At 52.5% G+C, this 21,452-nt stretch overlaps 7 protein-coding genes across 7 annotated transcripts; 3 read left to right on the forward strand and 4 right to left on the reverse strand.

Moving 5' to 3' along the window:
• SCP_0412200 (hypothetical protein) lies at window positions 1-654 on the forward strand (the record flags this gene model as incomplete). Its single annotated transcript, XM_027757945.1, has 2 exons — window positions 1-90; window positions 151-654. 2 exons carry the CDS (start codon window positions 1-3, stop codon window positions 652-654), a joined length of 594 nt encoding a protein of 197 aa, XP_027613746.1.
• A 96-nt stretch (window positions 655-750) lies between these two features.
• On the forward strand, window positions 751-1,839 carry SCP_0412210 (hypothetical protein; the record flags this gene model as incomplete). The annotated part of the gene is made up of 1 exon (XM_027757946.1): window positions 751-1,839. The coding sequence occupies one exon, from the start codon at window positions 751-753 to the stop codon at window positions 1,837-1,839; it is 1,089 nt and encodes a 362-aa protein (XP_027613747.1).
• Window positions 1,840-4,321: 2,482 nt separating this feature from the next.
• On the reverse strand, window positions 4,322-6,423 carry SCP_0412220 (Eukaryotic translation initiation factor 2A; the record flags this gene model as incomplete). The annotated part of the gene is made up of 5 exons (XM_027757947.1): window positions 4,322-4,450; window positions 4,509-5,392; window positions 5,446-5,749; window positions 5,799-6,340; window positions 6,393-6,423. The coding sequence occupies 5 exons, from the start codon at window positions 6,421-6,423 to the stop codon at window positions 4,322-4,324; spliced, it is 1,890 nt and encodes a 629-aa protein (XP_027613748.1).
• Window positions 6,424-6,969: 546 nt separating this feature from the next.
• Window positions 6,970-8,504, reverse strand: SCP_0412230 (hypothetical protein; the record flags this gene model as incomplete). The annotated part of the gene is made up of 5 exons (XM_027757948.1): window positions 6,970-7,104; window positions 7,162-7,284; window positions 7,357-8,265; window positions 8,314-8,358; window positions 8,409-8,504. 5 exons carry the CDS (start codon window positions 8,502-8,504, stop codon window positions 6,970-6,972), a joined length of 1,308 nt encoding a protein of 435 aa, XP_027613749.1.
• Window positions 8,505-10,822: 2,318 nt separating this feature from the next.
• On the reverse strand, window positions 10,823-11,783 carry SCP_0412240 (OPA3-like protein; the record flags this gene model as incomplete). Its single annotated transcript, XM_027757949.1, has 5 exons — window positions 10,823-11,075; window positions 11,166-11,390; window positions 11,453-11,575; window positions 11,637-11,683; window positions 11,742-11,783. 5 exons carry the CDS (start codon window positions 11,781-11,783, stop codon window positions 10,823-10,825), a joined length of 690 nt encoding a protein of 229 aa, XP_027613750.1.
• A 513-nt stretch (window positions 11,784-12,296) lies between these two features.
• SCP_0412250 (Cell division control protein) lies at window positions 12,297-13,962 on the forward strand (the record flags this gene model as incomplete). Its single annotated transcript, XM_027757950.1, has 8 exons — window positions 12,297-12,693; window positions 12,750-12,964; window positions 13,014-13,113; window positions 13,167-13,193; window positions 13,252-13,471; window positions 13,531-13,673; window positions 13,730-13,806; window positions 13,858-13,962. The coding sequence occupies 8 exons, from the start codon at window positions 12,297-12,299 to the stop codon at window positions 13,960-13,962; spliced, it is 1,284 nt and encodes a 427-aa protein (XP_027613751.1).
• Window positions 13,963-14,916: 954 nt separating this feature from the next.
• On the reverse strand, window positions 14,917-16,386 carry SCP_0412260 (AB hydrolase superfamily protein; the record flags this gene model as incomplete). Its single annotated transcript, XM_027757951.1, has 9 exons — window positions 14,917-15,028; window positions 15,096-15,267; window positions 15,335-15,414; window positions 15,471-15,664; window positions 15,717-15,777; window positions 15,826-15,916; window positions 15,972-16,100; window positions 16,153-16,301; window positions 16,352-16,386. The coding sequence occupies 9 exons, from the start codon at window positions 16,384-16,386 to the stop codon at window positions 14,917-14,919; spliced, it is 1,023 nt and encodes a 340-aa protein (XP_027613752.1).
• Between the last annotated feature and the right edge of the window lie 5,066 nt (window positions 16,387-21,452).

Genomic DNA, 21,452 nt, shown 5'->3' on the forward strand with positions numbered 1-21,452 from the left:
ATGACTGGATACTACTGGCTGGATGGGCAGGAGCACTCACTGTGCCCTGCACGTCATACCTACCTGGCAACACCTCTCAGGACCTCTGAAGTCACGGTCATCATCAGTGACATAGGCCGTGTTGCCAACACACTGCGAGGATGAGTTGAGGTGAACAACCTCACTCATTGGCTCACAATCGCCGACTGGCTGGTCGAGCGACATCTCCACCTCGCCACCCTCCACGAGCGCTACGCTTGCGAAGATGGCCTTACCACCATCAAGCGTGCTCACCGCCGCCTCGACGCCCTCGCAGAACGCCTGGGAGCCGCTGTCACCCGCGCGACTTTCGACGTGGCATGGACGCATCACCACGTGACACGTGACTGCATCAAACGCGACGTCGCCACTCCTACCACAGTACCCGCGCTCCCTGCTTCCCCCTCCCTCGTGTCCGAAAAGCTCGCCAAGCCCGAGCACCCACGCCACATCAAGAACGACGCGCCGCACCTGGACCGAAAAAACCGGCCCCAAAAACCGGTAGGGGAGAGTGTGGGGGTAAAAGAGGCCGAGGAGAGAAGAAGGGAGGAGAGGAGGCCGGAGAAGAAGGTGCAGGAACGGACGCGGCGCGACCAGGAGCAGGAGCGGATGCCGTGCAAGCACGATGACACATGAGGTACGCCCACCCCGTCACCTCCCACAGCGCCACCACCATGCACCCATCTCACCAAGCACCCAACAATGCTGACGGCCCCGACGCGTTCACACACGATGCCACCATGTCGTGGTGCATGCACGCCCACAGCACCCGTGATGCAGGACACGGACGACGTGCCCGCCACGTCACCGGCACCAGGGGCGCGCGACCACGACAGTGCGGCACCAACGCGAGCGAGCACAGTGCCGCAGTGCAGCTGCACGACCGCGCCTGCAGCGGCCGCAGCGCAGGACGCGAATGACGCGCACGCCACATCACCAGCGCGAGGGGTGCAAGCCCGCGACAGCCCGACGCCAACGCGCCTCGCCGTCCGGGCCACCGACCGCCCAACAGCGCAGGTGGTGCCAAGCGCACCGACACACCACGGCTGCACAACAGAGCCCGCAGTGGCCACGGTGCAGGATGCAGACGTCGCAACCGACACACCGCTGGCACCGAGGATGCACCACGCAGGTGCTGATGCACGAGCGCGCCCAGCATCGCTGACACACCACACCGTGCTGACAGCGTCAGGGGCGCATACCCAGGACAACGCGCTCACCACGCTGCCAACACCGAGGGCGCGCCAGGCCAGCGCCACGACCCGGGAGCGCACCACATCGCCGACGCACCCCATTACCACATTGCCGATGCACCACGCCGCATCACCGGTGCGAGGGGCGCGCGTCCACGACAACACGATCCCAGTGCGCCCAGAGGCACACCATGCTGTCCCCGCCGTGAACCACCCAATGGTGCCCATGGACCCGAGTGCGCCGCTGGTGCACCCCCCTTCCCCGCCGACCACACACCCTGCATCCGACGTCCACGACGGACCGCCACCACCCTCATGCACCATCAAGCAGCCGACCTCAACGGCGCCAGCGGACCACGATGCAGCGCCACGGCATCGCACCCAGGACACCCCCGAGGCAGCAGCACCTGTGTATGATGGTGCACAGTTGCTGCCCCACCCACCCTTGTCGACCTTGTCGACTCCCCTACTATCCGTTCCACCTCTGCAAACTCGAGGGCCCAACCCTCGACTTTGCCACATCAACTGGCGCTGGCAGTGGGCCCGCCCACAGGACCCATGCCTCCCAAACCACTGCATGCGGTCTCCTCAGACACCCCCGGTCATTGTCTATGGAACCGTAACCTGAGGTGGATCCGACGGGTTTTTTCTGGAGCAGGAGGGAGTGTGCGCATCGCACATTTATTTTATGGTATACATTCTCTTTATTTCCCTTATACATAGTGCACTTTACTTTACCATCCTCATCTATTCCCCTTCTCTTCCTTTCTTCTCCCCTGGGTTGTTTCTGGTAGGGGAGGGTGTAACGGGTTGGTTCTGACGACCGTTACTCGTTATGGACTGCTTACTACTTACATAAGCAAGTTGCTTTTAATCCTTTACACTCACCATCTAGCTGTACTTACTCAGTCTTAGCTTACTCAGGCTATATATTGAGTCCACTACAGCCCTGGTGAGCCTAAGGATCTAGGCTCTTTACATTTGGCCTTCACCTTCCTCAGTCTGTGCCTCTTCAGCTAACTTCACCTTCTTCTCTGCCTCTTCCACCTGCTTTGCCATCTTCTCATTCTTCATCCCCTCTTTCTCTATGTGTTGTTTTATATGCTCCTTCTCAGCCTTAAAGTCATCCTGTATCTTTCGTGTGAAATTCTGAACATCCTCAATGGGTACAACTGACACTCCCTTCACCCACCCTTGCTCTCGTGTCTTTACCTTTGTGATTTCACATTGAGACTAGTTGTCATCAACTCCCAGACAAGACTGGCAAACCAGAAGCAGTTATACTCAGTCAAGCTATAGTGCCAGTGAGGGTCTGTGCATTGGTTCACACAATGCACAGACCCTCACTGGCACTATAGCTTGACTGAGTATAACTGCTTCTGGTTTGCCAGTCTTGTCTGGGAGTTGATGACAACTAGTCTCAATGTGAAATCACAAAGGTAAAGACACGAGAGCAAGGGTGGGTGAAGGGAGTGTCAGTTGTACCCATTGAGGATGTTCAGAATTTCACACGAAAGATACAGGATGACTTTAAGGCTGAGAAGGAGCATATAAAACAACACATAGAGAAAGAGGGGATGAAGAATGAGAAGATGGCAAAGCAGGTGGAAGAGGCAGAGAAGAAGGTGAAGTTAGCTGAAGAGGCACAGACTGAGGAAGGTGAAGGCCAAAGTGGATGAGGTGCGGAGGAAGGCAAAGGTGGAGGGTGACATGCATCCTTTAAAAACCTGCAAGTCTGCAGGACAGAAGCACATCCACATTTCGCAAGAAGGGTGTCTAGAGTTTGTGACATGAGAAGGTGGTCTGCAGCAGGAAGGGGGGGTGAAGAAAGGAGCTTAGTATCAGTGCTGAAATCTATCATGGACCTGGGCGTTGTGGATCCACTGATGCTGCATGACTGGTGGTCAACACATCATTGGGCAAGGATGTACCCATGCATGCTGTCCTTCTTTGCACTGTTGATGATGGTAGCCACGAGAAATTTATAGCTGACATTGTTTTCCTCCTTGTAAAAAGTGAGTTCGGAGACTTGGAGGGCGTGTCCCTCCCATCCGTGGAAAATGTACTGTTCTTCAATGAACAATATGTTGCAGTCGCGGTGAAATTTACACCATGCACCCTTGCTGTCATATCAACAAAACAAGCCACAGATATTTGGTGTTCAGTATGCCTCGCTAGTGAAATGTTGTGCTGACATGCTTACACTTATGCTGATGTTACCATTTGTCCCTCACTCCTCATAGTCCTAAAGGTTCGAGATCAGTTCTACAAGGGTGCAAAAAAATTCTGGAAGGAAGGGAGCACAGGGGGAACTGCCAGCATGTTTGGCAGTTTTTCACCCAGCTGGTGCACCCAAGGTATGACTTCAACTTCCAATGTTCTCGGACATCTCCCTCTATAGCTTCGAACAAGATAGCTCTGATAGTCAGGCATCACAGCTTTGAAATGTCATCATATCCACAAGCCTATCAGGAAAATCCAACTTTTACTTATGGCACTTATTGTCCTTTTTTGCCTTATTTAAGGCCTATAAGTTTCCAAAAGTCGACTTTTAAGCCTCTAAGGAAACATGACTTATGGACTTTTTGCCTTATTTAAGGCCCATAAGTGCATTTGAGTCACATAAGGACACCTCTAAGTAAAAGTTAGGTTTTCCTGATTTGAAGCAAAACTTCCGGAATCCACGGGAGTGATAGTGGACGACTGGCAGGCAGACTCGAAGTGATATCGTGTGGTGTACATGTATCCTGCAGATCCTTCCATCACGGAACTGTTGACTGAATGATCCTTTACTAATACTAGTACTACCGAAGCAGATAGAAATTGCATTATCAGCCATCGGTGGAGCTAGAGGAACTTTAAACCACGGCGTGCGAGAGATCACCATGGATAGGAACATGCGGGTGGTTGTGAATGCCACCATGGCGAAGATCGAACGAACCTTCTTATAGATTCTCCCTTTCGGCAAGCGGATCGCAGACCTAAACAATATGGGAGAGCAATCCTATCACAGTCACATGAGCAGACACGACATACAAACAGCGGATTCTATGCTGCCATGACATAGACAGGAGCAGATACCCGAGAAGAGAAATCGCAAGTAGGAAGGGTTACGAAGATGCACCAAGAGCTGTAAGCTCTCTCCGGATCTCCGCCTCGCTATCGATCTTCTTCAGCTGCGTCGCCTCCAAACGATCGCCCTTCTCGGCCTTCTCCTTGAGTTCCTCGATGGCCTTCAACTGCAGAGAAGCGTTATCTGAATATTGCAGGGGCGGTAAACGTAACAGATCAACTCACCTTTTTGTTCAAGTTCCTAATCTTCTTCGCGATCGGATCCAGAGTGCTGCCGTCGCCGCTAGGTGTAGGTGGCACAGAGCCGTTTACGGGGCTCGACGGTTCCTCCACAGCACCGTCTATCTGGACTTCAATCGACGGACGTGGCTCCTCCACGCCAGGAGAGGCAGGAGACGACAACCCTTCTTTCTTCCCGCTCTTCTTCTTGCGCCCTCTGCGCTCGACGTCCCCGTTGCGCACGGGAGACGGCGACGTCGGCGCGCCTGGAACGTGTCTCCTACCGTTTGTCTGTACGCGCCCTGGGGCTGGGCTACGGCTGAACCTCCCGTTAGGTGTGGAGGAACCACTCGGAGTACCCTCGTCTCGTGTGTATGCCGCCGATGCCTCTAGCCCTCGCGCGCCAGGTGGGCGATATGCACCTGCCTTTAGTGGTGTGGGCTTTGCCACGGTCGCGTGCTGCTGCGCGCTGGCGGTGGGGGGTGGACATAGAGGCATGACCTGAGGGAAAGCAGGTACAACGTCTACTGGTGTTGGTCGCCATGATGTCTGGTACAGCTCGTCGACTTGCTGCACATGCAGGAGAGGGCCAGTGCAGTGCCAGATCCTAATGCCGTTGTCGACTCGCAACCGCGGTGACAGTGTCGCAGTGAGGAGGAAGCGGCCGTCTGGAGACCACTCGCAGTGTGACGTGTTTGACGCGTCAATGCTGGTGATTTTGATCAGAGATCGTCGGTCGTAGATGTCTACCTTTCCAGCGAGGTTACCAAAACCAGCCATGGCGAACAGACGGCCCTGTGGGTTGAATGAGATGAAGTTGCAGAACGCAGTTCCGAAGTCATGCAGTGAGCGCGCCCTTTGGTCGAATAACATCGCCTTGGCGGGCATATCTATATATTGGTGGATCAGTACTAGCATCACGTAGAGATGAAGAGTCACTGACATCCATAGATCACACCAAACTCTTTCGAGTTCGGACTCCATGCGAAATCATGCACTGGACCCTCCTTGTCTAGTGTCACACGGCAGTCAAAGTTGCCTGCCGCACTAAGCAGGTACAATCCCCCGGTCTCGCCATAATAGCTCTTGTTCGCCTGATCTACTTCCTGATGTGTGAGCACGAGTACTTGAGTTCCGAGCGTGTTCCACTTGATCTGTGCCCGATCAGCCTTAAAGAAAGTCTTCTGGCTTGTGGGTAAACCAGTGATACTGGCAAGGCTGTAGATCTTCACGCTCGCTGGCTGACCCTAGACTTCGATGAGCCCAGCGGCTGCCGATGCGATTGCATACACTCACCTTTTTCTCGGCAACGAACACTGCCACCGACGGGTTTAGACCGGGGCTAAGCGTGACGGTCGTAGCGCCCTCGACCTTCAATTTGTCGACGATGCCCTTTGCCCACTCGGCCGGCCGGTACACCTGGATCTCCTGCCCAACAAGCCGAATCGCGTGCGACTCAGAGATGGTGTATTGAAGGTCCCAGCCTCCTTGCGACTTCTGTGTGAATGAGACAAGCTCCTCCCCAGTGGAGGCTGAGAACACTCGCAGGTTCTTGTGCTGCGAGCCGTCCTCAAGCTTGACTGGCCGTTCCCAAATTGACAAATATGTGCCACGCGGAGAGAAGTTGATCTCGACGATATTGGGCAGCAAAAGCTCTTGCAACAGTTGAGCACTCTCGGCCTGGAAGATCCGCACCCCGCTTGGGATAGCGTATGCAAAAAGACGTCCGTCGGAGCTGTACTGGTAGGTACGTGCGGGGACATCGGGCGATTGGAAATTGTTTAGGGAGTCGTAGTTTGGTGAACCGCCAACGAGGCCGAGTGATTTCTGTGCACGGACTGGGGTGGATTGAGAAGACCGGGAAGGCGGTATGGTCGGCAGGCGACTCACATGCATACTGCTGGGAGGGTTGAGAGGCCATCGGAAGAGACAGAAGGGCTGATCACAGGCAGGAACAGTGTAGAAGCAAGCGAATGCTTCAGCGACGTGGCCGACGACAACGACAACGACAAGAGATGTTCTCCACCAGAAAAAAGGAAACCAGTGAAGGATGCAGTGATTACGTACTCGGGTGCATATCCCGATGTGGTATGTGCTGTCGTTGATCATTTAAGTACTGTAAGTGTAACGGACTGAAAGACTGTTTGAAGTACGATGCACAATCAGGACATAGCTTTATTGTGTATGGTGCATTTCCGTACGATCAGAACACGTATGAACGTCGGAAACAGAAATACAGCGATTTTCCAGGCACAAATATGCAAGCGTAGCTATCTTGAAGTAAACGACTCACATACGAACGAAGAGCAAGGGCAGAAGAACTTCAATACAACAACAACAAAGCCGAAGATGCAGATTAATGTTACATGGGTAGGTAGATTGAGGATTGGGGATAGTAATGAAGGTTCTGGACACGGAACAGACAATAGGGTATAACTTAGAACATGCACGACAGAAGACCCTGCAATTAAAGCTTGATTTCAAGTTCGGCAAGCCATATATTTTTGTGTGCCTTCACGATAGAGATAAGCCATAACCGACTGAGGTGAACTCCGCGATGGCCGATCGCCCACCGTTCGTAACCGTGAGCTACACGGCTTTTCTATAGCCAATATTGTCAATGAGGTGGGGTGACTAGAGCAGTAAGCAAAGCACTCACCGACGCCTTGCCAATAAAGAGGGAAACGGAGGATGAAATACACTCGGCGAGTTGGCCTCGCGTAATAGGTTTGCCTCCGACTTGGAGTTTGATATAAGTACCCGACTGAGTATATCCAGGCCACTGACATATTCCAGTCAAGTTCTGCTAGTGAGCATGACTCAATAGAAGGAGGATGAGATATAGACAACTCACAGCAATGACCAGAGTGATTGATCGATTCCCAATTGTTGCAAACACATGGTCTTCGCTGTTATCGATGACAATGCTTTTGTTGAGAATGTCGCGCACTCGAACACCACGGGCTGCGCCCATTCTGAAGTCAACCTTTTCCAGAGGTCGATCGCTCGAGACCGCCATCGTTTGAGGCACACGCACTCGTACGGATCTAGAAGGAGCCAGGGATAATGTCTGCGTCTGCGATTGCGATTGCGAGATTGCGCCTTCGGATCTGTCCAGTGTAGGCTCAGAAGTGATAGACGCTGATGGACCAGCGCTGTGAGGGTAAGGGTCTTTTGGAAGTTCGGTGAGATTCGAGTCCATTAAGGCAGAGGGGATATGATATCGTAGATTTTGTGATGTCGATGGGTCACTAGGCATGAGCACAGAAGAAGCCAAACGCGGCGATCGTTCTCTGTGAGAATGAGCGTCGCGTCTACGACTGAGAAAACGCGCCACAGGTGCAGAGACGCCGTGACATTGTGGATATCCTGAGGTTGTGGTAGGGTCCGGGATGGGCATCAATGACGAAATTGGGGTGTGTAAGATCGATGATGCGCCGATGGGGTTATTCAAGTGATGGGGGAGATGTGGTTGCCGCACCAACGGAGAAATTCTAGAATAGGGATAAGTGGGAGAACCTACTGAGACACTCGGGAAGGGCATCAAAGGTGATAGCGATGTACGCAAAGCAGTCATGAGCGACTGTATGGAGGAAAGTTGTGAATGACTCGACCGGGCTTGAATCTCCGCGTTAGGTGGGGATAAGCTCTGGAGCGATTGTGTCGGGGAGAGCTCAGGGGGGTATGGGGAGTATATTTCAGGCGGTATTTGATCGAAGGACTGAAGGGGTAGAAATGCCTGTGGGATAATATTGGAGAATATCTGCGGTATCGTTTAGCGCTGATGTCAACGGGTCCTTAATTCACGTACCAATGCGCTTTGGATTGATGATGGAGTAGGAGGGAGCGATGCATCCTAGTCCACAACGTCAGAAACCGCTGCGAACGTTATATGGATGTGCATACCGATTGTGAATTTTCCGGACTGGTGGTCAAAAGGGCATTTGCCAGAGTGTCGAAGTCTGTCAACTCCAGCCCCGCCAGATGATCTAACTGGGACATCTTAAGAGTCGATGATACCCAGCTTGTTCGAAGTACGGAAGCGGGCTGGCGAGGCACTTGGAAGAACTCACAACGGAGTTATATAAGATTCTGGCTACTCAAACTCGAAGACTACGAGTCAGTGGGCCGACTGCTAGTGTGGCTGTGGCACATGAGTCGACCGCCCCCTCGGCCGTTCCGGTAACGCAGGAAATATACGTTTTCGACCAGGTACGATGCCGCCATGACTGCAAGAAGTCTGCGGGGAACCCAGGCGCGCGAAGCGTCAATAAAACACGTTGAAACCTCGAGCGCACAGGCGCAATGCTGTCAAGTACTTGCTATTTAGAAGCACAGCCAGCGACATGATGGGCCTCCCGAGCACGGGGAGGGATTTGGATTTGCTCACTCTGCAAGTTGAAGGGCCACGGTGCGGATCGATTACATGCACTGCCTCGTCGAGGAGGGTAACTATCTTCACCACATAGAATCCAGAAAATTGACCAGAAACTGGATTCAAAGGTTAAGCAGTAGCTGTATACTAGGCGCACGATAAAGTCTCTAGATTTTTCGGGTCTTTTCCTGGCCTTCTCAGATGAGAAATGATAATATCTCGGACTCGGATGCTGTGCGACGTGGCGCTGATGTAAGCTCTCACTCCGATCCATATCTGGTCAAAGTAAGTTTGTAAGTCTGTACCATTGCAGACATTTTCAGTCGTAGAGGGAGTTTGTATTCCACACTCCAGTTGTGGCGACTTCCCAAGATGTCAAAAAGACCGATATGCAGCTTTCGACGGGTGAGTTCCACTACTGGAAGCAAAACCAGCTTCACGAATCATCTTCATTTGCTTGATTTTGATAGTTGTAGCTCAGAACTGCACGCGATTCAACGCACTTGCATGCAACGCATGGCTAGCTCATCAGTAAATGCTGCGCACACCACGAAAACGGTACGACTGCTCGATTTCTCAATGCGATTCGTGACGCACTCTTTCGAGGATTCAGGATCAAGGTCCAGACTGCCCACAAAATCCTGTACAGTCTTCGATGATAGACCAATCGCCTTGGACAATAATCCAGCTGGATTACGTTTGTCAAGGGATGCGTCACAACTTCAACGTGGTTAGTGCTCACTTTCTGTGCACTGCATAGCCCGAGCTGTTAACGTTCGAACTAAGGTACGGCCGTACCACATCGCCCGCCCTGCGCAGCACCGGTGGGATGTCCGACGTCTTTCCATGCGACGTCAACGATTTGTGGAGGGTCTTATGAGGTCCGGTCCAAGATTTGTCCGCTGACCCTGCAACGTTGGACGGGGCAATAACTCTCACCCAGTCACAACGTGCAGCCGGTCTGACTTGTTGAACCCCCCGGGTAAAAAGTAAGGGGCTGGTAGGTTTCAATCCCACGTTTGAAAATATCCGTCTGCTGTGCAGGCTGCATGCCCGGACGGTAAGCGCCGGATAACTGTAGCTTACCATACTCTGCGACGTCGTCTTCACGTCAGGGTGATCGTCTTATCCTCTGGAAGGAGCAGGCAAGTCCGAAGAACGCTGATCGTGCCCTTGTCGCTTTATCCAGTTTATAGTTGAAGCAGCTTATTGTTCTACTCTTTCGCGGGAAAGTAGCCGTGAGTAGCCGCACGTTCTTCCATGCTAGCCTTGTTCTAGGATAATTCGTTCCCCCCGATAAACGCCGTCTATAGACCTAATTGTGCGCCCTCATGGACAAACATCGCGCCAGCGTCAAGTACCCCTGCGTCCCACTTTCCCGCCTAGACGCTCCAGCTGCCGACCCTCCTTTTGAGCGCACATAGCTCGTGTCCGAGAGACGCGCATATGACCTCACGTCGGGGGCTCGGCTAATACAATACTAATCAGGTCTGAGCGGTGCTGCAGACGCCGCAGTCGCGAGTTCGCGAACAGCAGAGCGGAACGTCTAGAGAAGCCTTCGCGATGATGATGCAGACATCTGGCCGTTAGACATGCCGACTCATGACCGTCAGGCAATGCTTGGTGCGTGCTACACATGCGTTTGGAGCCATTCCTGTTTGCCAGACCGTCGCCGCTGTAGGGTCGAAACGTTTCGCCGGAATATTCTGTGCTTCGCGCGGACCACCACCATAAGACGCTGACCATCGACTCCATTCACCCGTAAATGCACCAAGAGAACACTGATCGTACGTTGGCGTTTCCTCCCTAGCTTCACCAAGGGCATTTGCATCATATCGCGTGTTGTGACAGATGGGCCACTGAGTGGTCTGATGTGGGGGGTTTCGAGTATTGGTTTATACGATCCTCACACTAGTCATGTCCGGAAACACCGGAATTAGTCAAATTATTTCGGGCGAGGTGTAGACTCCGATGATAGAGGGGTAGCTCCGGCCTCCTCTGAGCTCGCAGATGATGGGGTTGAGGGTATATCGGAATCAACCGTATTGCTTGACGGGCCGGGAGATCGTTGAATCCGGGAGGTTTGAGGCACCAGCTCGATACGTGGAAGCACAAGCGGCGTGCCCTCAAACTCTGCCCAGCCGCCTCTTAGGCCAATCTCCACGACGCGCTGTAGTATTCGCGTCAATTCATCATTTCTGCAGATAGTTCACCAGCGCGAGAGCCAACGCAGAGTATGTCAGTCATCAATATTAGACGAGTAACTGCTCCCGATGAGGGTGGCCTACCGTTGCTTCTCTTCCGAAAATCGTTCCTCGTAGTCCTTGGCTACTGTATCCATCTTGTCCGTGAGCTGAGACACTGAGGACCTCAGCTCTTCTAATTGCTCATCAACGATGTCCCTGCGTTTCGAAGAAGTTCGCGAAGAGCGCCACGACTCGCCCAGTATCAACAGCGAGGCCACACCAAACAGGAACCCTTCCGCAAGAGCGTTTGCCCCGTTCTCTATTGCTCTGCACATCACATGAACGTGTGATTAGCAGAGGCGGGCCGTGAGGGAGTTACAGGCGCGTACTTCGTCTCAGACAGAGGGCGTACGTGCTTTGCGGGCTCACCGAGGAGGTTTGTCCGTAGATTTATCTCCGCCTTGTACATGTTCTGCGCAAGACTTACACAAATCTTGCGGAACGTCTTATGCCTGCCCGTGGGTCACGAGCTCAGAGCAAGTTCTGAATGCACTACGATCAATAATCACGTACTGTTTCGCTTGCGTCTTAACTTGGCTACTTATAGGCTTCGCTAGAGTCTCGTAAAGACAATAAGCCCCCAGCGTACCCATTTGCTAAGCACATGAGGGGACTTACTCGGATAGCGAGTGTCGCAACCTTAGCAGCCGCGGAGGCCATGGATGATTGTGATACGCCGTAGGGAAACAGAATGAGAGGTGTCGGAAGTATTGTAGCGCTAGATATGCATCTACAGTCGTACTTAGTGTGTCGAGCCGAAACAAGTCGTCAGCACGGCGCCGAACTTTCTGTAACCTTGAATTGCACTAGATGACACGTGCGAGAAAAACTGTCGCTCTTGCTGGTCCTATATCCCCCTCCAGGAGAAACACGAAATTCGCAGAAGACGAGTCACAGCAAAGTTGTACAGACGAGGCTCGGACGCAACGGCAATCGAGGGTGGTCACGGTGGCATCCGAGAGTACACTGGCACGTGATGTAGTCGCGCTTGCGGTGCACTGCCAGTGCTCACTCTTGGATTCAACTTGATTCAACTTGTCTATCTGTTGGATATCCCCTGTCTATCCCTGCGGAAAGACGAAGACAGGTGTGGTTGCAAACCTTGACAAAGTCTTGTTTTTTATTCGTTCCGCTCGACGTACTTCTAGATATACCTGAACTTCGACGTTCACAATGTCTTCCGCGAACGATTCTCTCCTCGCTCTCCGACAAGCTGTCAAGTCCAAGAGCTCGATCACATACTCAAACGGCTCAGAAACCACTAGCTCATTGGCATCTGCCACACACCTAGTCCTGTCGCCCACACTCTCGCTCCCAAAATCTGCACCAACAAGGTTGCGCAAGCCCGGGGCGACATCAACGGATTCCTCTGCAAATGCACAGGATTTCTTCTCAGTCGAGGCAGTGTACCTCGCGTGGCTACTGCGCGATGCGTCTGGCGCAGAGTACATGAAGCAGGCGCGAGAGAATGGGCTTGCAGTGGGGTTCGTGAGCGTCACAGAACGGAAGAGCGTGGTCGACTGGCTGGAAGGTAGGATTGGGGACTTGGCGAGCATCGTCCCACTTGTTTGTGAGTGCTCTCCATACAGGTCTTTCGCGCTATTGAGACGTGGACATGTTCTGCAGCAGAGTCGACGACACCACCGGGTACTCCGCCTCAGCTGAGATTTGCATCAGCTCTTCCATCAACGCTGTCCATCAAAGGTGCTGATACGTCAACGAGTCCTACAAAACGCCGCTATGTTACGGACTCGGCAGATATTGAAGTTGTGAAGAAGATCAAACAGAATGAGGTTGAGCTTAGGGACAGAAACACCGTGCTGCGCGGGATCAAGCCCAACGTCAGTATAATACAACTCTCGTGAACCATCATCTGAGAAATACTATCAGAATTTCTCCAATGTTCGGACTACATACGCAGAGAAGCTCAAGAAGCTAAAAGAAGCGGGGAAGGGCGGAGCCGCTGCGGCTGCCACCGCGGCCACTCCAGGTATACTTCTTCCATATTGCTGTGTGGTTATGACCATCTCATGCCACGTACAGATCCAAAATTACACCCTCGCAAAGCCAGTGCGTTCTGAACCAAAACATCGTACAAATTTCCTTCTAACCTACGGCACTTTTGCAGAAAACCAATATCCCATTATCATGATTTCATCCTCTCCCACCGCGCTCATCACTATGCACAACGTGAAGCGCTTCCTGCAAGAGTCAGTATTTGAGCCTTCACAAGATGCTCGTGCACGCGCGGCTGCAGAGGGGAATGCGCGGCCGGAGGATCTTATCGCCATCTACCGCAAGCGCACGACAATCGATCCCTCTGGGCGCGAGATGGAGAGCAATTCACGGTCCGTCAACTCCCTTTTATTGGAAAAGAATCTGTGATTCTGAGCTTGAGTCATAATAGCTACTTCATCGTGGATAGCACAGAGGCGCTGGCGAAGTTCGGTGCGGACGCGTGGGACCGAGTGGTCTGTGTGATGACCACAGGCCAGGTGTGGCAGTTCCGCCCGTACAAATGGGCGGATCCGAAGACGCTGTTCCATCACGGTCAGTGGTTGTGATACATACTATACCAACCTGGGCTGATGTTCTGGTGTGGTCAGTTAAGGGTTTCTATGTCTCCTGGACGAACGATCCGCCAAATCCGAAAATAAAGGACTGGAATGTCACCGAGCTGAAGGTAATACTACCTTTTCTAGGAAGATTTTTGTGCTAACAGCACCTCTGACAGATTGACCCACACCGACGGCACGTCGACAAGTCTGTTGTCGCACATTTCTGGAAGACCCTGGATACGTGGACAGCGACGAACAAGCCGTGGCTCTACCACGGATGATACATGTTCTGCCCACTCTCGCCTACTCCGCGTTGCTTTGACTTATTAGATCCTGTACATCGTGTATATGCTGACTGAGATGTGTACGCTTTGCAGTGAGATGGACATGTTCGATTCCTTTGACCGTAGCAGCGGAGTTGACCGCCCACGTCTGGGCGCGGTTTTCGGATTTGAAGCTGCGTTCACGTTGAGCTGTGACCTCGGCCTCTGACGGGCAGCAATGCCAATCTACACCTGCAGCCGCGATTCCACAACCCTTATATGATTGCGTCCAGTACGTCAACGCATCTTGTCGTGAGTGAATATTCATACGAGTAACTACCATACGTTCATACTATACTCGTAAACTGCATTGATTGTCTGTTGCACCTTTTTACCCGAGTGTTTCATTGCTCAGTTTCACTTGCGCGGAGAGAACCCCCGCTTTCCTGCACCTTGAACGAGGCTCAACGTTCAACAGCACTTGTCACCTGCTTAGATCAAATTTCTCGGATACCTTGAACTGCGGGAAGTAAAGGTTGAAACCATGCGGGAGTCCACTACCTACATGAGAACCGCGTCATTCATCATCATCGTCGAAAAGCAAGGGAGAAACTATACTGAGTCAGGCGAGTCGCGGATGTAAGACGCGACACGGTCACATGATGGCTAGCCGTGTTCTGCATTACTCTACTTTACTTTACCATACATACTCTAGCCGTAGCTGACGAGGTGCCATGCGGTACCTAAGCCACGTAGTTGACGTAGTCAGCTACTCTCATCCGTTTCACCGTTTCTGTAAATGTAAATACTGACCGACGTGCCCGTATTGCTGGGAGCACCTGCCATTCTGATAGGACTGCAGGGTGACTGAGGATTGAGAAGAATCAAATTATATCTGCTTTTCATGACCCCTACAACACTATGGAATCGTACACTCAACCTCCTATCGACATTGCTCTTCAAACGACGACTTTAAGGTTTGCTAAGCAGCCACTTGATTGCCTCATCCGTATCCTTCTCAAGCTTCTTGGACGCTGTGAGATGCGGGAAGTACCACGCGAAGACATGTGGCAGCCCGGGGTATCTGTTCCGCATATCGTACCATCCGATCAGCAGCAGCTACACCTTGATAGGCGAATAGGTCCACGAACATGTCTACTCTGGTCTTGACGCCTGCCTCCTTCAGCAGCTTCGCATAAAGAAGCCCCTCGTCGCGCAAAACGTCTGTGCCGGCTACCTGAATGTACGCTGGCGCAAGCCCAGTGCGCGATGGGTTGAGTAAAACGGAGTATCCAGGGTAGCCTTCTGGGGCGCCACACCAGTCTATAGTACGTGTGACGTTAAGTAGGGTCCTCGGGCAAGTACGGACCATGACAAGAGCACGACGTACGTGCAAATGCGGTCATCATTTCACGCGTCAAACCTGGCCCATCCTTGTTCTCCTCCATGGACAAGAGTTCCGACCGGTACCTGTGAGATCATGATATTCAGGCCAGAAAATTGGATAGAAGATAGGCGTGGCGCACTCCTCGGGAGACAACTCTGGATGCAGAAGGCAAGGACACTGAAGGTACTGCCCAGTGATTGGTGTCCTAGAGAAGACTGGGTCGTCACGGGCACGTTGCGCGATGTAGGCCGCGAGGTTTCCTCCTGCAGAACCACCAGCAACAATGAAACCCTTGTTGAGGGACGCAGAGAGGAGAGAAGTGTGATCTATGACCTGCATGGGGGACATAGGCGCTGGAAATGCTGCTCGGACTGATGATGCTTACCCATTTGGTCGCAGCATAGCAATCATCCCAGGGAACTGGGTAGGAATAATCTGGAGCAAGTCTTTTAGCAGATCAGTGCGTGTCGCGGGTCGTAGGAGAGGACTCGTACCGATACTCAACAGACACAACAGATATCTGAAGCCGGACGGACATAATCTTCAGCTGATAGTCGTCCATCTCAATATCGCCAATTGCGAAACCTTTTGGCACAAACTGAATATGATTTGAACACTCATGGACAAAAACGTGACATACCTCCGCCATGATACCAGACAAGTACAGGGAAAGTCTTCTGCTCACCAGAGCCAGTAGGTATCGTGCACCGCACCCTGATCTCACCGCCGTCCACAGGCACCATATGGTGTTCGACGCGAAACTCCGTTTCTAAAACTGATGTTAGTGGCGTGTATATCTTGTGCGGTCCAACGAGACTCGCCTGCAGGAAGACGGGAATGATAGAACTTCTTGACGCCGGCGGTGACGACAGGCACTGAGGCCCTCAATGCCTCTATGCTGAGAGGACTCTCATTGGGAGGAATAAGAGGTACAAGTGGTGCGAACTCAGGGTCAAGCACGGAGAGATGGCTGTATTGCGACATGGCAAAAAGACGAGGGTTCGACAACAGGCTTTTGACCTTATATACTTAAGGGGGAGCTCGGACGTAATCATGGTCAGGAGTGCAGGGTAGAGCTAGCGTCAAATTTGGATGGGATCGATGAAACGCTTCGCGGAAAGTTGTAAGGTTCGATTGTGGGCGAGCGCCGACTTCAAGCCAAGCGGCAGCGTACGATTAACGTGCTCAAGTATATCCATAGTCATAGAGCTGCTCACCCGATGGTTCCTTTGTTGATTGTCCAGTGGATGGTGTAGATCTCAGCTTGCAAAAGCCATGGGCCGTGGCACGCAGTTCTGTGGACCCCGCAAAGTCCGTGAATTCCATCAGGATCCCTGTGATGCACCGGATGGTACGACCATTTCCCGTCGAGCTAACCAAGGTCAAGTGCACATTCCGTGATTAAAAGAGCATTATAAAGACCTCGGGTATTGGCACTGCCGGGACCGAAAGGGGACACACGAGACACATCGGATGCAAAGTAGTCTTTCAACGGTGCAGTAGATAACAGCTCATGAACGGCCTCACTTACTGCAGAGCAGCCAAGTCAGCTGCGGGTATCGCTGTGCGAGCAACATATAAGTACGTCAAGAAGGGCAAAGCAACGGGTTGAGGGCCAAATAACAGAGATTAGGACGCACTTACTGCTAATGCTCGACGATCAAAGCCGCCCGGCATGCCATGATCGTGGGAGGGGTTCCGAGGTGACGCGTGACGCGTCATCGAGTACTTTTTTTGTGATCATCTGAGACAGTGGAGGCCAAAGGTATCATATGCGTATCCTGCGTAAAAGCAGCGTTCGATCCGGATGCCTGGTGACAGTCACGACGAGGACAAGGAAGCCCGCGATGAACATATCGCGATAAGGATTATCCGGTTGTGTTCCCACGCCACAGACGCGTCTACCGGTCCAAGTTGAGACGTTCGACTTTTCCTTACTTAATTCTTAATTTTTTGCCTCGGAGTTTTTGGCAGTATATGTAGGCTACTACTGCAAGCTGTGAAGAGAGTGTAGTCAAGCGGATACCTTCTGAGCTTACAAAATATAGGTATTTGGTGACATACCTCCTCGAGCTCGAGCTCGAGCCTGACCTGCTCCTTTCCGACCTTGTCGTCAACATCTTCCCCCACTGTCATTGCCGCCGCCGTTCATTTTCGTCCATCATGGTCTGTAGTGCGTCTCCCCGCATGGTGTAGGCTCTGCGTGGTGTCCGCAAGCGATTTCTGCCTGTACGTCGTCGCATGCATCCTGCTGCCGCACACGGGCGTGCTCCGATTTATTGTCCTCGAGGGTGAAGCCCTATGGTAGACAATATCTACTGTAGCTAGCTGATGTATGTACGAATGGAGTGTCGAATGAAACATTGTGCCTGCGCGAGTGCAGGCCGTGACCAGTACTTGAAGCTGCAGCTCTGGACACTCGTCAAGATTGGTGTGCGCCCGCTCGATTGTGCCGCATCTTCGATGAGCTCTTCTCCCTCCAGTACGTGTTCGCTGTGGTCCCCGACATGTTCCTCGACTCCCGCGTGTTCACGAGCTCTTTCAATGCCGGCGTGCTATTCCTCCACCCGGACTCGGCTGTGTTCGAGGACATGCTCTCCAAGATCACGACTGCGGCGTACCCGTCGAGGACGCGGAACAGTCGTTCCTGAACCGCTGCTTCGGCATGCAGACACTGTGCTTCCCATATGCATACAATGCAATTCTCGCGATCAAGAAGCGGCAGCCCGAGGATGGCGGGACCTGATGGTGGCGGAGGCATGCATCGCACACTACATGCTCGTTGGCGCAGCCCGAGTGGCTGCTACAGTACTCATTGTACCGCTCATTGTATAGTTAGTTAAAAACGCATTCGGCGAATACTACGTAGTGCACTGAGATGAATACCTGTGAGTATATGAAACCCATAGGAACCTGTTTAAAACCCGTACCAATGTGTATAAGCCATACTCTCCTCGCTGAGGCTGCATTGCACTCGCACATGTGCTCGCACAGATGGGCTTGTGTGCATGGTCGCGAGGGCGAGGGCTAGCGGGTGGCACATTCGCACTGGCTCTCCATGGCCAGCTGATCCTTGAGTCTTTGGTGCACTTGCGTGGACAGCAGTGTGGGCGCACAGAGCGTCAGGATGGACGAGGAAGGAAGGAGGATAGGACTCGTCGTGAGCCATCTGCGATGTCTTGTGCATTTCATTGCACTCTCGGTGTTTGGTGCATTGCGCTAGTTCTTCCGGGACTGCTGCATCGTCCGCGTCGTCCTGACCCGTGTGTGTGCACAGCCAGAGAGTGGAGACGACTATGAGGGTGGAGAGAGGGTACGATGTATTCGCGCTGCTCTTGAGTATGCCGGCGGAAGATGGACGACAGTTGTGGATGCGTGGAGCCCTAGCATGTGTCCTCAATATTGTTCTCCCGGAGCAGTCCTTGCCTTGCGCGCTCTGTCCTCATGGTCGGGCACGGTCCTTGCATGGGCACATGTGTTCGCAAGCGCAAAGGAGGGTGTGCTCAGTGAAAGCCAGCGAGTATGATGGTGGGTCGTCCGTTTTCGTTCCCTTCGCTCTTATGCTCGTCACCGCCCTTTCCTCCCTCCACCCGTCTTTGTCACTTTCCTGGTATTTACGGGTTTCGTCCCTTCCGATTTCAGTCTTTCAGTGGCCTGTACATATCCGGATAGGTCCTGTGCGTGAGGTGGAAGGTGGGCGAAGCAGTGGAAAGGTAGGGAGGATGTCGGTAAGGGTTACACGTAGGGTATAACTACTCGAGTGCGGCCGGTGCGGGAGATGGAACTGGGTCAGCGATGCGCAATACTGCACGGTGGCCCGTGCTGCTCTGACGCTCCTGAGGAGTCCGGGAGGGTGAGTAAAGGACCTGTACACCTGTACTACTCAAACTGTTTGCCTGGGATTTTCAGATCTGGGGCACCTTATTGGAAAATGTGAAAATGAGTAACTTAGAAACGTGGAAACGTGTATAATTGACTGACTGCACTAACAGGTAGCTAAGGCGCGACATTTGTAGTCCCCCGATATTCTGCTCGCAAGGTGGATCATCGCCTGCAGTGTGCCAGGTTTGTGTAATCCGCATGGAAAGGCGCTGGAAGACATGAGTGGGAGCAGGATCACCATTAGCATGGATATGAGTACAATGCCGAGAAAGTAACAGGACATGTGTTGAAGCCACGTATCGCCGCCGACCAACCGCCGACACGCGTCGACGCGTTCGCATCACGTGCCACGCGCTTGCACCTTGTCGACGACGCAACATGATTGAATCTGAGATTACGGTATGTACTTGAACCTCATATTGTGGATCCGAGGGTGCTGGCTGCCTGCTGTATTTGACCTCTGGGATTGTCTGCACATCCAGTCAACGACGTTGTGATTTTACCGGACTTCAGGGACGCACGCGTTGTCGACGAACGAGCTATGAATGGCATACTGATGATGGATGGACGAAGATTCATGCTGACGTTCTCGGGCCTTAGGAGCGCCTTACAATACTGCTTGGCCGGTTATCTGTATTCGAGGATAACACAGCTGCTGCCACTTTGCACCGCGACGAGGTTCAGCACGCAGCCTTGATTCGGGCGAACGTTCGCCAACATTAATCTTTTTGCTATGTTTCCCAGACCACATATGGTGTCTTTCGCCCGATTGGCCTAAACTTCTGTCGCGGTGGGCTGCATGGTCACCAATTAACATAGCTGATTTCGAGAAGTATAAAACCGTCATCCACCCCTTACCGATTCGGCAAGCCGTGTCCAAGTACAGCCATCTCTCGACTCTAAATCCTTAGTTCGGTGTATGCCCTTCCCTGCCATAGAGAACGTGAAGCTTTTGCACGAGAAACAAATCTAATGCTCGGGAGTTTCCCAAGCCCCATCTCTCTGCAGGTAAGTAGTTCTGTGACATCAACGAAAACTTCAATATCTCATCCGTATCCTGCATGAGTCGGCAATTCTTGTTGAAGAGCACGTAGTGGCGGTCGAAGGCGGGTATATTACAATACACCGCCTGACCCCCACAGCCGGGCGGTTCCGGGAAGTTTTTCCCTGTGCTCATCTGGTTCCACCCCGGATGCCGGACACATGCCACGCACACCGTTCCATTGTGCGGTCGCTTATCTCTGATTAGGTTTCGCCGTGGGCGATCTCAACATGGATGACTATGTAACGCCTAAAGATTATGTGCGTCGAGCGCCAGCTGTCCATTGTGAACGTCGAATACCGGTGCGGTCACAGTACTCAGTTCATTGACTTCAATACACAATGCTAGAGTAATAGGCTGGCGCGCATGTCTTCCCAGTTCCATGGAATGACGCATACACTGCTGTTAGATGGGTCAGTGGCACTTTCGCAGCACTGATTCGCTAAAGACTGACACATGTTCACACAGGCTACTGAGCACACGTGCCTTCTTTAAGTCCGCCTTGACAAGGGATTCATCGGTGCTGGCACCTCAGCCGGAGCGAATCTTTGTTCATCTATTTCGTACCGCACTCGGTACAATCTGCATTACGGTCCGGTTATTTCAAATCTCACCTATCTTGTATCCAGAGAATCCACAGGGTGCAAAGTAAGTAGCATATATGCTCCGCAGGATTATAGGTCACCTTGACAGTGCGATAGACACCAATCTGACCTACTCTCTATGGAGCAAAATAAGGATGCCACCTTCTTAACCTGTGACGCGATCTTCAGTCTCGCTTGTACGTTAGGATAATTACTGTCTTTGGCACGGAGTTTGGACGAGAGGTTGACTGCCTACAATTTGTAGGCACTGCCGAAATTCCCATCTCTGACTCGAGCTTCTCTGTGCTACCGGTGGATCACGCGGGTGTTCCACCAGTATACACGCACGTAGCGGGTATGAGACGAGGGTCTGCTTTACGCGAAATTGTTGGAACAGGAAGATCAAGGACGAAGGACTTAGCTGTTCGCTTGCTTGGTCATAGTCTGATAGACTGCTTGTGATTGCGACGGCTACAGTCGGTTTGTTGAGTATCTCACACACTTGGTCAAGAAGGGAGCTTCTAACTTCTATTGAGGTATAGTGACCAATGGCGGTTCGACGGCATCATTCGACGGGTTACTCTTGCAGTGCTTCCATGTTGACGAAGTCAGT

This window comes from Sparassis crispa (assembly GCF_003851025.1).
Source record: "Sparassis crispa DNA, contig_000003F, whole genome shotgun sequence".
NCBI classification, from domain to species: domain Eukaryota; kingdom Fungi; phylum Basidiomycota; class Agaricomycetes; order Polyporales; family Sparassidaceae; genus Sparassis; species Sparassis crispa.